The sequence below is a fragment of the Podarcis raffonei genome, chromosome 6 (genome assembly GCF_027172205.1).
Source record: "Podarcis raffonei isolate rPodRaf1 chromosome 6, rPodRaf1.pri, whole genome shotgun sequence".
NCBI classification, from domain to species: Eukaryota; Metazoa; Chordata; class Lepidosauria; order Squamata; family Lacertidae; genus Podarcis; species Podarcis raffonei.
In genome coordinates this window covers 44,618,767-44,633,139 of record NC_070607.1, presented here as the reverse complement: position 1 = coordinate 44,633,139, position 14,373 = coordinate 44,618,767, and the positions used below count along the sequence as shown (strand labels likewise).

The following is a 14,373-nucleotide window of genomic DNA, read 5'->3' as shown; positions in this document are numbered from 1 at the left end:
CATTCACCCTGCAGCCTCCCATGTCACCTTTCACCTTGTCATAGAGGGCTCAGTCCCTGACTTTCCCTCTGCTAAGTGAGGAAGGTCTGCAGGGTGCTTCTACTCTTCACAAAACCAGGAACTTTGAAACAAATTGTGCAAGACTTTATACTCAAGGTGGTGTACATGGTTCTCCCCTTCCTAAATTAATCCTCACAACCACCCTGTCGGGTAGGTTAGGCTGAGAGGCAGTGTCTGGTCCAAGGTCACCCAGTAAGCTAAATGGCAAAGTGGGGATTGGAACGCTGATCTCCTGGGTCCTAGTTCAACACCCTAACCATTACACCACACTGGTGCTACTCAACACGGAGAGGGCTGAGGACTGAGGGGAGAACAACAGGTGCAAGCACACTGTAAGAAGCCTTGCATGCATGCTCCTACCCCCATCCCCACTTTGAGCATACTCATATATAGGTGAATGTTGGAACATGCGTCTAGGTGTACTTCTAAGTACGTCTGAGCATTTGAACACATACTTTAAATGAGCGTATAGAGCTCTTAAATACCATCTGAAATGAGGACCAGGCAACGTTAAGACTTCTGTGGAAACAAGCACTGAACTCTCCTCTCTTTTCTCTTTCAGATGCTGGCACCAACTTTGAACCATAACAAATGGTAATGGCAAAGAACGTACAGTGGTACCTTGGGTTACATACGCTTCAGGTTACAGACTCTGCTAACCCAGAAATAGTACCTCGGGTTAAGAACTTTGCTTCAGGATAAGAACAGAAATTGTGCTCTGAAAGCGCAGCGGCAGCGGGAGGCCCCATTAGCTAAAGTCGTGCTTCAGGTTAAGAACAGTTTCAGGTTAAGAACAGACCTCTGGAACGAATTAAGTACTTAACCCGAGGTACCACTGTACAAGTATTCCACAACATTCTAATGCTCTTTAACCTTGTTATACAGTTGCAAACAACTCCAAGTTGTTAATGATTTCAAAATGCAGTTGTACGCATTTATTGTATATTTTTATTGAATCAGAGAGTAAGGAGGAGTTGGCTCAACCCTCTACACCAATGCAGGTAATACCTATCATAGTGCCTTTCCCATTTTAGGTGCTTCGGGATGTCACTGATATTTTAAAAGCTACAAGTTATATCTAGAATAAGTTAATCTTTGTATTTACTGTAGAAGTTTGTATTTACAGTAGGGTTAAGATACTGACTTTGTCAGCCAAGGATATATGTTAAAGTGACTGGAATGTACAAGAAGGAATTAATGAATTCATATTTACTGGAGACGTGAACCTATTTCAATATTTATTGGGATACCTAGACTGGTGGCTTTACTCATATTTTGCTTCTGACAAACCATTTTGTCAAAGAAGTGTGCTGTATTCTGAGCCACTTCAAAGTTTCCATAATTTGAGATGTCAAGAAGAGCAATATTACATCTCATTTTGGGTGTTCTGAATTTGTACAATTCTTAATCAGTGTGATTTGAAATCTATTGGTAAGGGCAACTGGACCAATGCTGCAATAATCCCGTCTACTACTGAGGCAACTGGACTAATGTCAATTTTGTTGCACTAGTCAACAATCAAACTATCACAGCATGCTAAGACAGGTGACTGTTTAATCCAACCAAGTAAAAAGCAGGGGCAGGTTTCTTCATACTTGCCCCCTCTATTTGAAGTGGTGGCAAAGGGAGTGATTCTGTGATGTCATTATATAGCCAAATCTCATTGGCTAAACAGTACAGTAATGCCATCACTGAGAACATATTCTCTGAATGGCTGGGTGTTTGTATGTGTATGTGAATGAGTGACAGAGTGAGTGACAGAGATTCTGTGAAAATTCTTCCTGCTCAAAGCTTCTCTTTTGCATAGAAAACATCAAAGCCATCCAAATTACTGAACACTTCTACTACCTTAAGCTACTACTATCCTATTTGCCCTGTTGCTGCAGATCCCTCTGCTTATGCCCCAGTAACTGCAGCATATTGCACTGACGGTGTAAGTTAAATCAACTCACACACTATCTGGGGCAAAGCTAAAGCGGCTGCCTAAGGACATTATCTTCTGTATTTTTTCAGGGTAGATCATGAGCAGATACTACTTGCAACAAGTCCCCTTTAACCTTTCAGAATCGGTTAAATAAAAATTCGATCATGACATTACACAGTCAGAATTAAACTAAGAGTACAAATGGGACTTAAGAATGTTGCAGGTTATAACTTTGAATAAAAAGTTATACCATTTGATGGCATTCTTCCTTCCACAGTGTCACAGAGATCTAACTCAGTGGAATACTATTCTTAAAATTAAAAAAAGCAAAGGCTACTTTCTGAAGGCAATTGCTTTTGTGTGAGGTGGTAACACTGTTCTTAAAGCGTAAGAAAACTGTTAGAGAAGAAGATCTTTAGGTATTTAGAGAAACATCACGCTTTAGATGTAAAATCTTTGCTTCAGCTTTTTTCGAGGAAGGAAGAAGATCTGTAACATGGCAGCCATCTCTGAATGGTTTTTTCCACTTGGGTTCCACTGAAAATGAGATTACATGCTTGGATGGGGATAAACCTAATTAGCGGATAATGGGATTCCTTCACAGACATTTTATACTATCTACAAGAGTTGACTCATCTGCATTATTACACGTTTCTTTGCTGTTCTGAGGGGGGAAATCCTGTAAAACAAAGGCAACGAGCACAAATCTTTCTTTTTGTAGGAATTGTCTCTCATTTTGATCTGCAAATTCCCAAGACATAATAAACGGGGCAGAGAAATTAAAACAGAGTTGTATCATTATTTTTGTACTTCAGTATTATTAAGAATTAACACCATCTGGAGCACTTTTCAATGTACAAAGAACTTTACAATTCTTATTCTTATCCTGTCAGGGGATTTCGGTCTAAATATAGTGATACTGTTAGAAGTGCAAAGTTAAGAAGAGGCTTCAGCAGACTATGCTAGAAAGACCCTTGAATAAACTGAATGGGGATGGACTCAAATTAAAAAAACACACTTCAATAGAAGTTAAGCTCAAGTTCACTTTTTCAGACTTCATAGACCCAGCGGTTTGCTTGAGTACTAAAAAGCACTGGCTTTGTACGTAAGGTTAATAACTGTAGCTATATGTTTGTTTAAAATATATTGCCTTTGATCTTGAGAGAAGAGGGGAGGAGCACTCCCGCCCATGCTGTTCTGGAGGGTCTCGCACTGTTGTGCACTGCCCTGAGCCATAGCTGTCAACTTTCCCCCTTTTTTAAGGGAAATCCCATTCGGAATAAGGGAATTTCCCCTTCTTCTTTTTTTTTTTTTAAGGGAAACTTTGACAGCTATGCCTGAAGTCTGATATGATGAAGGGTGACATAATCAAGTTTTAAATAATAATTAGAAACCCTGTCACCCGCTCTAGACCATCAGGATAAAGCAAACAAACAAATATACAACAAAACTGATTAGAAATTAGTTGCTCAAAGCTGTTCTACAGCAAGCAGGTGTTTCATAACATTTAAGAAATGGTTAACATTTACAATTCCTTAATCATACAGCATCTTATGTGATTAGTCCTGGAGTGTACTCAGCTCCATATAAAAGCCTATTATAGTCAAATGGCCTAGTATTTTGCAGGAAGAGCTCAGAGTGTAAAGGATGAGACCGTTAACTTTATAATTAAAAGGAACTACCTGATGCTACATTACAACTGCTGATCACTACCATCCAGACTGTGAAAAAAGAGTATTCAATACTTAATTAGACAGCTGTTCCACAGGATTACAAATTCTCATATTTTAAAAAAAAACAGCACAGAAGCACCTTAAGTAGTAATAGGAGAACCTTCTTGAGGAACATGCTATGGAAGGACTTTGAAGGAGAAGAGTTTAAAGCTCTTGCTAGAGCATTGATAAACAGCAGTGTGAAAAGCTAGGGAAACTTTGGAAAGTCTCTTAGCTGGAATGGGGCTTAAATGAGGGGAACACTGAGGATTCCAAACCCAACCATTACAAATTCTAATGTCTGCAATAATTTCTGCTCATTTAGAAAATTTGTATCTTGTTTTATTATTCTGAAAAGTTTGTTCTGACTTCAGAATGGGTTTGAGGTTTCCCCACAAATTTAACAATTTCTGTCTCATGGTGGGTGCTGATGTATTATTAGGCAAATTATTCAGATTGCATAAGTTTGATTATCAACCCTTTTGCTTTCTAATTGTAGAATAAAAAAAAGGCCCAATGCCACAATAGCTGCCAGCGTCCCACATCCTTAGAAGCATTTAGAAACAGAGTTTCCCAGAAAGTTGTGCCCCCTGAATGTTCTTCAGCCGCGATGAGAAACAAAATGGAAAAAATGCATGTTACTTAGTGCAAAATTATAAATCCCCCACAAAGGTTGATTACAGATGCTACAAGTATATGCTAATCCAAAAGTAACGAACGTAGCATAGTTTTTCAGAGTATCTCACTGTAAAAATGGCAGCATAATTCATATTCTTAATGAGAAAACGGTGAGGACAAAATAGAACAGTAACTGACTTCAGTATAGGAATAAGAAAGCAGCCAATGCCTTTTATCCTGATAGCAAATTCACAAATACTACAGAGTAGCAGGCATAACTAGCAAGAACTTGCGCCCTGCTAGTTGCAAATAGTGGGCTTGCTTAACAATGGCCAGCTTGAAGTTGGCTTGTTTAGCAACTGACCAATGTTCATTTTAAACCAAGATCCCTGGCTGGCACACAACACCAGACTGAGATTAATTGAAATGAGAAGACGTATTCCTATGGACGCATAGAACAGGAAGGGGGTGTGGAAAAGCATGAAAGCTATGGTTTAGTGTTATGTGTGAAGCAGCCCAGTGACTTCAGGCAGGCTTATTGCATTTAGGCCATGAACTCATTAGAGAAGAATGCTTATTGCTGCTTCTACAAAAGCAAATATGCAAGCAAGGTAATTCAGTTTGGGCCAAGATACGTGAAAAAAACAACACAATAGGGGACTCTGTTAAAGATGTCACACACTAACCAACAGAGCTATGTTTTCACACAACAACAAATGTTATCCGCTCTCGAGCCAAGTCAAAATGGTCACAAATGACATGGAGTTAAACTGACTTCAGTTTGAAGGAGAATACGGACATTTTAACTATGTGTACACACAAAATACTCAAGAGTAATCAAAGCATAAGATGATGTTAGAAGTGGAGGCAGTCAGTTTTAGTTTCAGATCCATTTTCAAATACACATTTCTATTTAATTACTCCTATGCTAGGGGAGCATTCACATGAGCAGGGGTGGCGGCTTTTCAGTACTAGAATAAACATAATTTATCCATGCTGTACTATTACGTGCAGATCATTATGCTGCAGACTGATTAGAACACACAACTGTTGTATGTGCTTGAGGTATGCGGAACAACCCATACATTGTAACTTGATCAATAAACAGAATAGGAATGCCAAAGGAAGTTCCTTTACTTACGTCTCTCCTGGGAAAAGTCCCTAGTAGCTTGAATTCTTCCCAAGGATATCCCTTGGAAGCCACAAAATCAAAGACGACCTGCAGCTTGCTATTGGCAAGGAAACGTCGTTCAAAGAATTCTCCACTAGGTGTTCGGATACGCAGCTTACTCACTGATTCCGGGCTCTCATCTTTTGGCTCTGGAGGCAAAGCCTGCTCTAGAGATAGCCTAATAGCCTGAAGAAAGAAGAAGGACACACAGGTTTTTAGCAACTTTCCCTTTTCTTTCTGTAACTTAGTTACTGAGACTGCCACTGCATTGTATCTGATTAATTTTAACTCAATGTCCCATCAATGGCTGCAATGGTTGGAAAAGCGAGAGGAAGGAACTCCCAAGTGCTTGAAGATGAATCTATTTCAGGCCTAACACATTTTGGAATAAGACTTTGGCGGGGGGGGGGCAAGCTTTGAATAGTAATTTTAAATAAATGCATAAACCAGTGTAGATTCTTCCTGTTGCAAATTGTCCCAGATATCAATCTCTTTCAAGCACCTGATTTTGTGGTTGTTTTTCTGCTATGGTCAAAAAGGCCTTCTCTCCAAGATGTTTGACTACGTTCTATTACATTCTGTGAAGCAACTTGTCTTAGGAAATAGGCAACCTCTTACTACATGTTGCAACATTTTCCCAATATCTAGGCTATATATACCAGAAGGAACGTCTCCAACCCCATCGCTCAGCGAGGTCCTCTTCCGAGGGTCTTCTGCTGGTTCCCTCACTGCGAGAAGCGAAGTTACAGGGAACCAGGCAGAGGGCCTTTTCGGTGGTGGCGCCCTCCCTGTGGAACACCCTCTCTTCAATTGTCAAGGAGATAAAGAATTACACAACTTTTAGAAGACATCTGAAGGCAGCCCTGTATTGGGAGGTTTTTAACGCTTGATGTTTTTATTACGTTTTTAGATATGCTGGGGAAACACAACCAGATGGGTGGGGTATAAATAATAAAATTATTATTATTATTATTATCATCATCATCATCATATCTCCTGCACATGTTTGTGGTCAAAATAATGGGATGCACAACTGTGTCCTTTGAGATACTGGACTCGCCTCTATTCTGACAATGAGCTGAACCATGTTGATCCTAGGAACCATATACTAATCCTGGGAAGCAGACAGTCTCTCCTTAGTTTTATCACTGAGATTCCATCCTGAGTGAACAAGGCAGCACAGACCCTACAACTCAAGAGAAGTAGCCCATCCAAGCTGCCTATCAACTTCTCGTGACTTAGAAGGATGATAAAGGATTTACAGTTCAGGCTGTAACTTTGGGCCACTGCCCCTGGCTCTTAACTCCTAGCTCTTGGTACCTGGCTCTTACTCTGCCAAGCGTCAAGTGCTGTCCTGTCCTTATTAAGGTAGGACAGTGCTGGAGGTCCTGTTTCCTTTGGCCTGTCCTCCATAAACTTGGCTAGAATGAAGTAGCAGGAGGAAAATGCTTTTCTCTTATTTATTTCTAATTTTAAGCATGCAAAAGTCCCATTTTTGGAAAGCAAATTCTTCTCCAAGTATTCAGGTTGACATCTTGTGTCAGAAGAACTTCCTTTCCACACTGCAGTTCTATGATGTATATTTCAATATCACATCCATCTTTATTCATTTCTTAATAACAGCTCAGAAAACAACTAATTAAAATAAATCCTCCTCTTATAACACATTATTAAACCTATAGTTTACTGCATAGTGGTGATAGGTAATTTAATTGTTGGGCAGAAAGGGCTTAGGGAATTTTGATTGAGGGAATAATTGTCAAGTGCCAAATTGCTTTTTAAAGCATAAAATCAAAACCATTAAATATTTAGACTAATTAATTAATTAATTAAAATCCTGTAACCGTCTCACAGGCAAAATGCTTGACCAGATAACACAATAAATACACAAGACCAGATAATGCAAAAAACACCTGAACTCTTTACAGAGAAACCTGCAATAAAATTATCTGAACAATGATTTGAGTAATCTTATATACACACTTACTCTGGGAGCAAGTCCCATTGAACTCAGTGGGGCTAATTTCTGAGCAGACATGTACAAGATAACACCATTAAGTTAACTGATGTGAAGCTGCTTTTCAGGTATACACTAACAGTGCAATCATATATATGTTTATCCAAAAGTTAGCCTCAGTGAGTTCAGTGGGACTTGCTATTTATATAATTTCATTGAAATGAAGCTACTTCGAAGATATGCACTACATTAAACAAACCTTTTATAAATAAATTTGATTTAAAATACTATTGCTGCCTGCTAGATCTTTTAAATGTATGAACTGAGTAATGAAATTCCAATGATTTTAGTCAGTCTTCGGAATGCTTAAGCTTCTTTAGATTCTGCTCAATGGGTTTAGGACTGGGGTGGACAGAAAGTTGAAAAGATATATGAGCGACTGAGATAGCAATCATAACGAGAATCAAAGGCCAACAGGACAAAGCATGAATCCAAGCACTTATGCTTGTGCAAGGCAGCCCTCTCAAATTCTGCCCAATTCCAACGTCCTACTGCAACCCCCTTGTACCCTCTTCTATTCATTTCAGAAGGTCACTGAACTATCAGGAGCATTATTTGGGGTGCGTAGGAAGCTTTAGTGGGGAGGAAGGGCCCAAAACACCCTTCTTCAAGAAATGAATTCTGCTTGTGTTTCTGTGGAACCAACTCTTAAAATGTATTTTGGTCTAGTGGTCTTTTTTTCCAAAAAGGGTATTTTTTTATTATCTTTGTCCATGTTTTCTACTCAAACACCTGCTTTTTATCCTTGTGTGTTGACATTCTCCATTGCTGTACAACAGATGCAACATTATTTACTAAACCCAAGCCATTATATCAGAGGAAAACAAACAACAGTAGCTCATTAGAGTTGTTTTCATTGTGCAAACAATACTCCACCCCCCCCTCAAAGTAACCAGTCTCCAGTACTAAAGCATAAAAATAGCTATTTACAATGGATATTCTACACCACCGGACTAACTTAAAGGACAATGATGCTTAGAGTAAAGTTAACAACTCATGAATCTGCATTTTATTGATTAAAAATATATATTCAGTATGTGAATAGGGTGGATGATTTTTAAATAGACAGGCTAAGCCAAACGTCTGTCAGGTAAGCAAACACTATTGCACAACAAGAGATTGTAGGTAATCCATGCACTTGAACATGGGGAGTGTTAGTAAACAGCATGGCTAACAATGCTTTTGTATTGCTATACAAATATATCTTATTTTCTTTTCATTATAGCAATCTGCATTAAATCGAGGAGGCCAGTTGCAGGTTGAAATGAGGACTGGTTCTGCAGCTCTGAGTAAGAAAACAGTTTATAAAAGGCCATTGTATCCGAAATAAAGGTTATGTAGCACAATAACAGTGCACCTATATGGGCAGTATTTATTTTAGAGAGGGACAGAAGCCATTTTGTGCAAGCAGAGTTTTTAAAATAGAATATACACTGATGGATTTATATTTTTATTTTGACACTGCCATTGTGATTATGTGTGCAAATTAACATAGGGGTGCCACTAACTATATGTTCAAGGTAAAATGTCTCACTTCACGTTCTTCTTCCTGTTCTTTCTTAATCTGCTCCAAACGAAACTGCTCTGCAATTTCTCTCTCTTGTGCTTCTCTCTGCAGAGATGAAATAAACAAGTCACTTCAGATATCATTTATCATTAAGGTACACTCTCATATTCCAATGGCCCTCATTTTCCTACAAATTATGCCATGCAAAATATTGGTTGTCCAAACTGTGAATGTTCCACAGTTTTCATGGTTTCTCTCAGAGGGAGGCTGTTTTTGGATTACTAGAAAAAGGAGAAACGCATCACAAGAAGGAAGGGCAAAAGAAGACTCTAATTTGCATAAAATCTGCATATATTGATGAGTGTGTAGATACAAATTTAGAAATAACACCACCCATGGCCGCCACACTTTCTCAACTAGAGAGTAAGCTTAATATCATAATGTATTTCCTGGTCTCAAAAGAGTTCATAAAAATATCTTAATTCATCACTAAATCACATTCTCTAGTATAGAACTGTACACACCTTTGCTCTGTCGGCTTCAAGAGAGATTCTGTAAGCTTCATCTTGTTCTCTTTTCACATTCTCTCGGGCCTCACGTTCATCCTGGCGTGGGAAAAGAAGGCCAAGAATCAGATTAGGATCCCAAAATTATTTATTATATTCATTCATCCATTCATATCCCATCTTTTCTCCGTGGAACTCAAGGTGGCCTACTTAGTTCTCCTCCCCACACCCCTGTGATGTAGGTTAGGCGAAGAGACAGTGACTGGTCTCCCAGATCTTAGTACAACACTCTAACCACTAGACCACATGGGCTCCTCTATTAGGTGGCAATAATGTTTGGATTAATATCCCAAGTGATTGCTTCTTCTACTGCAGAATGAAGAACTAGAAGAAAGCATCTAGTTTAACAATAAAAACAAAACAAAACAAATAAAAAGCCTAATAAACCAAGAAATCATAATCTAAGTCATTATTATTTTTAAGCTAGGTCACTATGCCATTCAGGTTAGTCACATTATATGGAGTCTGATCCTATGCATGTTTATGCAGAAGTGTGTTCTACTAAATTCAATGGATCTTACTCCCAAAGTAAGTATGCATTGGACAGTAGCCTATTAGAAAATCTGTATATTCAACTTGGGCTCATTTTGTAGGGATCTGAAAAACTATTCAAATTGCAACAGTCGCTTACCAATTTAAATCAACTCTAAAGCAATTGAATACATTAGTAGTAGAAACAGAAACAGAACTCTGGGGTAACAAAACCGATTGATTTATTTCCATGATGTGGCTACTCTAAATTCCAAATATGGACAAAAATGACAAATAAAGGAATGAGAGGCAAGTTCAGTTTCTGAGGCCAGAAAATAGGCTCCAGCTGATCTAAGCAAGTGTTATCATGCTGCTCGATTCCATCAGATTTGCTCATGGTAAAAATCTCACTGATTCACATATTTGGGATTAGGAAAGGAACTTTCTTCCCAATCAAAGTGCTTTTGTTGTTGCCTTCCCTAGTACCAACTCTCTTGCTTCAATCACCTGGTGTACATCTGCTCTCTGCCAAGTTTGCACTGCACCACTTGAGTGAAAGGAGCTAGGGAGTGAATGGCCTTGTCTTTGAGCATGAGACATGAGTATGACACATGATCCAAATAGCTTAACAACTGATGACCAGTCTTTGTTGCTGCTTTGTATTTGTCAAAAACTCCAGCGTTTAAACAGCGTTTATTTAGGCAGGAATAAAGGTACTAAATTATCACACACTAAGGACTACTCCTGCCTTGATAAGACTCTAAATCACCACTTAAAATCAGTGGGTTATCAAAAATTATTTGGCTAGGGTTGGCAAATATGTATTTGCGACATAAATAATGCCAGCAATGTTTCACTTCCATAACAATATAATTATACTGCTGATGACGATGATTTCACAGCTTTAAATAAATTGTATTTGAACTCCAGCTGAATAATTTGAAGATTTAGGCTGCCCTTCATTCTTATAGATAAAAGGGCTGTAGACAATAGGCATAAATAAAATTAAACGTTGTATCAATACAGTATCATACATAAAATAAGGCAACTATTTTCATAAAAGAATTAGGGACAATGAAACTCATTCAGAGCAGACTAAATGGTTTTCAAGACTAGATTCCAAATTCCTTGGCAAAGAGTTATATTTTGACACGGCACACAGACTATTATTAAGTCAGCACAAGTTAGTGTCCTTTGGGGAAGTATTTCAAAGGTGGGAGACCACCACAGAGAAAGCTCTCCTCCAAGGATCTTAAGGCACAGAGTATGTGGGTCCCAAGGCATATATGGCTTTAACAGTAAGCACTAGCACCAAAAAGTGGGCTTCAGGTGAAAAGGCAGTCAACATAATCAATGTAATGTAATTCCATCTCGCTGCACCACCTAGCAGCTTCGTTCTGTACCAGTTGAAGCTTCTGAGTAGCTTTCAAGGATAGCACCATGCACAAGCTGAAGTGGCTAAGCATCATCCCTCACCGTTGTCTATACGGACTGAGGCTGAAGGGAGCTGGGGTCCCAAGAACACCTGGAAGGCCACAGGTTAGCCACCACTGCATTAGAGTAAACCAAGTCGAAGGTTACCAGAGCATGGTTGCTTGTGGCAAGGCTATTCCTGTTCTCAGCTGGCAAACCAGTATGACACTGTATTTTTCCAGACAGACAGTTTCAAGCATTTCCCTTAGGTTTAGTTGTTCTTCTTCTTGGCATTATTTAAACGGGATATGCAAGGGATGTCAGGAATGTAACAATACATTATGCATGACTGCCTCTCTGGGACAAAGGTGTGAAATGGCACAGCTAAACTTCCATTTCAAAGAGAACAGTTTCCTAAGCAGATGTACCTTCTAAATCAAGTTCATGGTTAGACAATGGAAAATTGTTTATCTAAGTAAGAGATTTAACTATCTAAAATATTTGCATAGTTTTTTTAAAAAAAATACTATGTTTTAATTAAGATTAATGTTGCATTGCAAAGTAAGCAATCCTCAGTACAGGACTTCATCAGTGTGAGATTACAGAGAATATTATGATACCCTTTCATACTTGCAAAAATAAATATTTGCGTATCGCCAGCAACAGTCCTGCTCCCAAGGTTTCTTGGCCCCTTGGAGCATCAGCAAAGGACATGTCTCTCTTGCAGTGCTTCCCCCTGCAATTATGCTGTGCCTTTGCAATGCCAGAGTAGACCCACCTTTACTGAGAAAACTATGAATCTGCCCTCCTCCCCTTCTTCCTCATCTGTGAGAGTTCCTCTTACAGCCTGCAGAGTTAGATCTTCGTTTTATTTATTTATGGGACTTAAAACCCAGCTTTTGACAGCTTAGATGAAGCATCATATGAACACTGCACAGCAGCAGCCTCTCTTCACAACAAGGTGTATGAGCAAATTTCTTTACTCTTGCTACCTACTTGATCAGATGTGCAACAGCACTGAGTGAGTGCTTACCAACATGAGCACAAACCAACCTTTGTAACAGAGAAAAAGTTCTTACTGCCATTTAAAAGCCAGCTGATTATGCCACGTTTTGGATTTCATCTACTCCTTCAGGAGCAGGGCCTTTTCTACTACAGCATGGTGCTTTGGAACTCACTTCCAAAGGAAGTTCATACAACCTCTTCCCTGCTAGCCTTTAGAAAGATAAGCATTTTTTAAAAAAATAATTGGACCTTACTTCCTATTGTTTTATTGCTTGCCCTTGTTGGTTCAGTGCTTTATTTTAATTTTGTAAACTTGTCTAAAGTACCTATGAAAGTAGAGCATCAATAAAAAACATTTTCTCATTTTGGAAAAGCATTTAAAACTTAAGATATAATGTGGCAAACTGCCTTGTACAAGACCATTCTAACTCATTACTGTCTACTCAGACAGGAAGCAGTTCCACAAAGTCATTTTAACCAGAAATGTCAAGGACTAAACTTGGGACTCTACACATACAAGAAATGTCATTGAGTGATGGTCCTACTCAAAGATGATCAAGGGTCTGGAAATCAAGCCTTAGGAGGAACGGCTGAAGGAGCTTGGTATGTTTAGCCTGGAAAAGAGGAGACTGAGATAGCCATCTTCAAATATATCAAGGGCTGTCACATGGAAGATGCAGCAAGCTTGTTTTCTCTTGCCCCAGAGAGTATGACTCGATCCAGCAGATTCAAGTTACAAGAAAGGAGATTCCAGCTAAACATCAAGAAGAACTTTCTGAGGGGAGGAGCTGTTTGACAGTCGAAAAAACTGCCTAGAGTGGCAGTTCTTGGTGGTGGACTCTCCTTCCTTGCAGGTTTTTAAGCATAGGTTGGATGGTCATCTGTTATGAATGCTTTAGTTGAGATTCCCACATTGCAGGGTTTGGACTTGATGACCCTTGGGGTCCCTTCCAACTCTACAATTCTGTGATTCTACTCTTTAAATTTAGGCTATTCTTATTAATAACCTGTATTCATAAACTAAGTGTTTGTGTAAATATAAGCTATCCTCCTCAGTTTTAATACCAGTTATATGTTTTCTTCTTTGACACTGATAGCAAAGCAAAAACATCTACAGTCAAATTTCAGAATGCAGATAAAAATTAAAAGTTGCCTTTAAAATGTAAGTTTCATTAAATGTTCTACTCCAAGTAATTACATGGAGCTTTTTCAAGACATGCTTGCTAAGTGCTTTACAGGTCACTGGAAAGCAAATGACATTTCACTCCCTTGACAGCCAACCAGCAATATTGCTCACTTACGGTTGTTGAGAAAATGTGAATGCCAGAAGTTGAATCTTGCCCAGATTCAAAAAGCATAATGGGCAAACAAGCTCATAAGAATTGCCTTCCTCTATAACTTAGATAATTATTATTCATTAAGTACAGGTGAACATAATTGTACCTCAATGCCTGGCTAGATGGGAGATACAAAATTTGTCTAGAACAGTAACTAGATGATAGAAGGAAGCCAATTTACCTCACCCTTCCTACTATATAACAGTGACACACAGCAGCTTACACAATCAGTGTGTGGGGTGAAGAATGACAAACCTAACAAACAATTGTAATAAAATCTATGAGTAAAACTCCAAGATACTATAATATAACTCAAGCAATGTGTTAGTTCTACTGGGCTTTACTCAAGACAGCAGTCCATATCCCGGACATTATTACAAGTAAAAACGTGAACCATTTTTCAGCAGGAGGTGGTGGTATGCAAAAAGCTCTTAAATTGCTTTCTAGTGCTCCTTGTAAGCTTTAGCTTTTTAAGTAAACTGCTTTGAGAACACTTGTGTGGAAAAGTGGCACATAATTGTTGGGTTGGTTTGCATCCTAACTAGACATTCATGAATCATACAGCTCCTTCA

The 14,373-nt window shown here is 38.8% G+C and overlaps 1 protein-coding gene and 2 long non-coding RNA genes across 3 annotated transcripts in view; 2 read left to right on the top strand and 1 right to left on the bottom strand.

Annotated features, from left to right (window-relative positions):
* Positions 1-14,373, bottom strand: part of FAF1 (Fas associated factor 1) — a 166,214-nt gene that overhangs the window by 11,642 nt on the left and 140,199 nt on the right. The window contains exons 16-18 of the mRNA XM_053392478.1: positions 9,534-9,614; positions 9,037-9,114; positions 5,456-5,671 (exon numbers count right to left, since the gene is read on the bottom strand). Of these exons, the coding sequence (XP_053248453.1) occupies positions 5,456-5,671; positions 9,037-9,114; positions 9,534-9,614 (375 nt within the window). The remainder of the gene's footprint in view (positions 1-5,455; positions 5,672-9,036; positions 9,115-9,533; positions 9,615-14,373) is intronic.
* LOC128415791 (uncharacterized) lies at positions 622-13,630 on the top strand. Its single transcript, XR_008331067.1, has 4 exons — positions 622-654; positions 8,728-8,791; positions 9,121-9,163; positions 12,912-13,630. It is a non-coding gene; the product is annotated as an uncharacterized LOC128415791 (long non-coding RNA).
* On the top strand, positions 798-2,773 carry LOC128415790 (uncharacterized). Its single transcript, XR_008331066.1, has 2 exons — positions 798-1,023; positions 1,062-2,773. It is a non-coding gene; the product is annotated as an uncharacterized LOC128415790 (long non-coding RNA).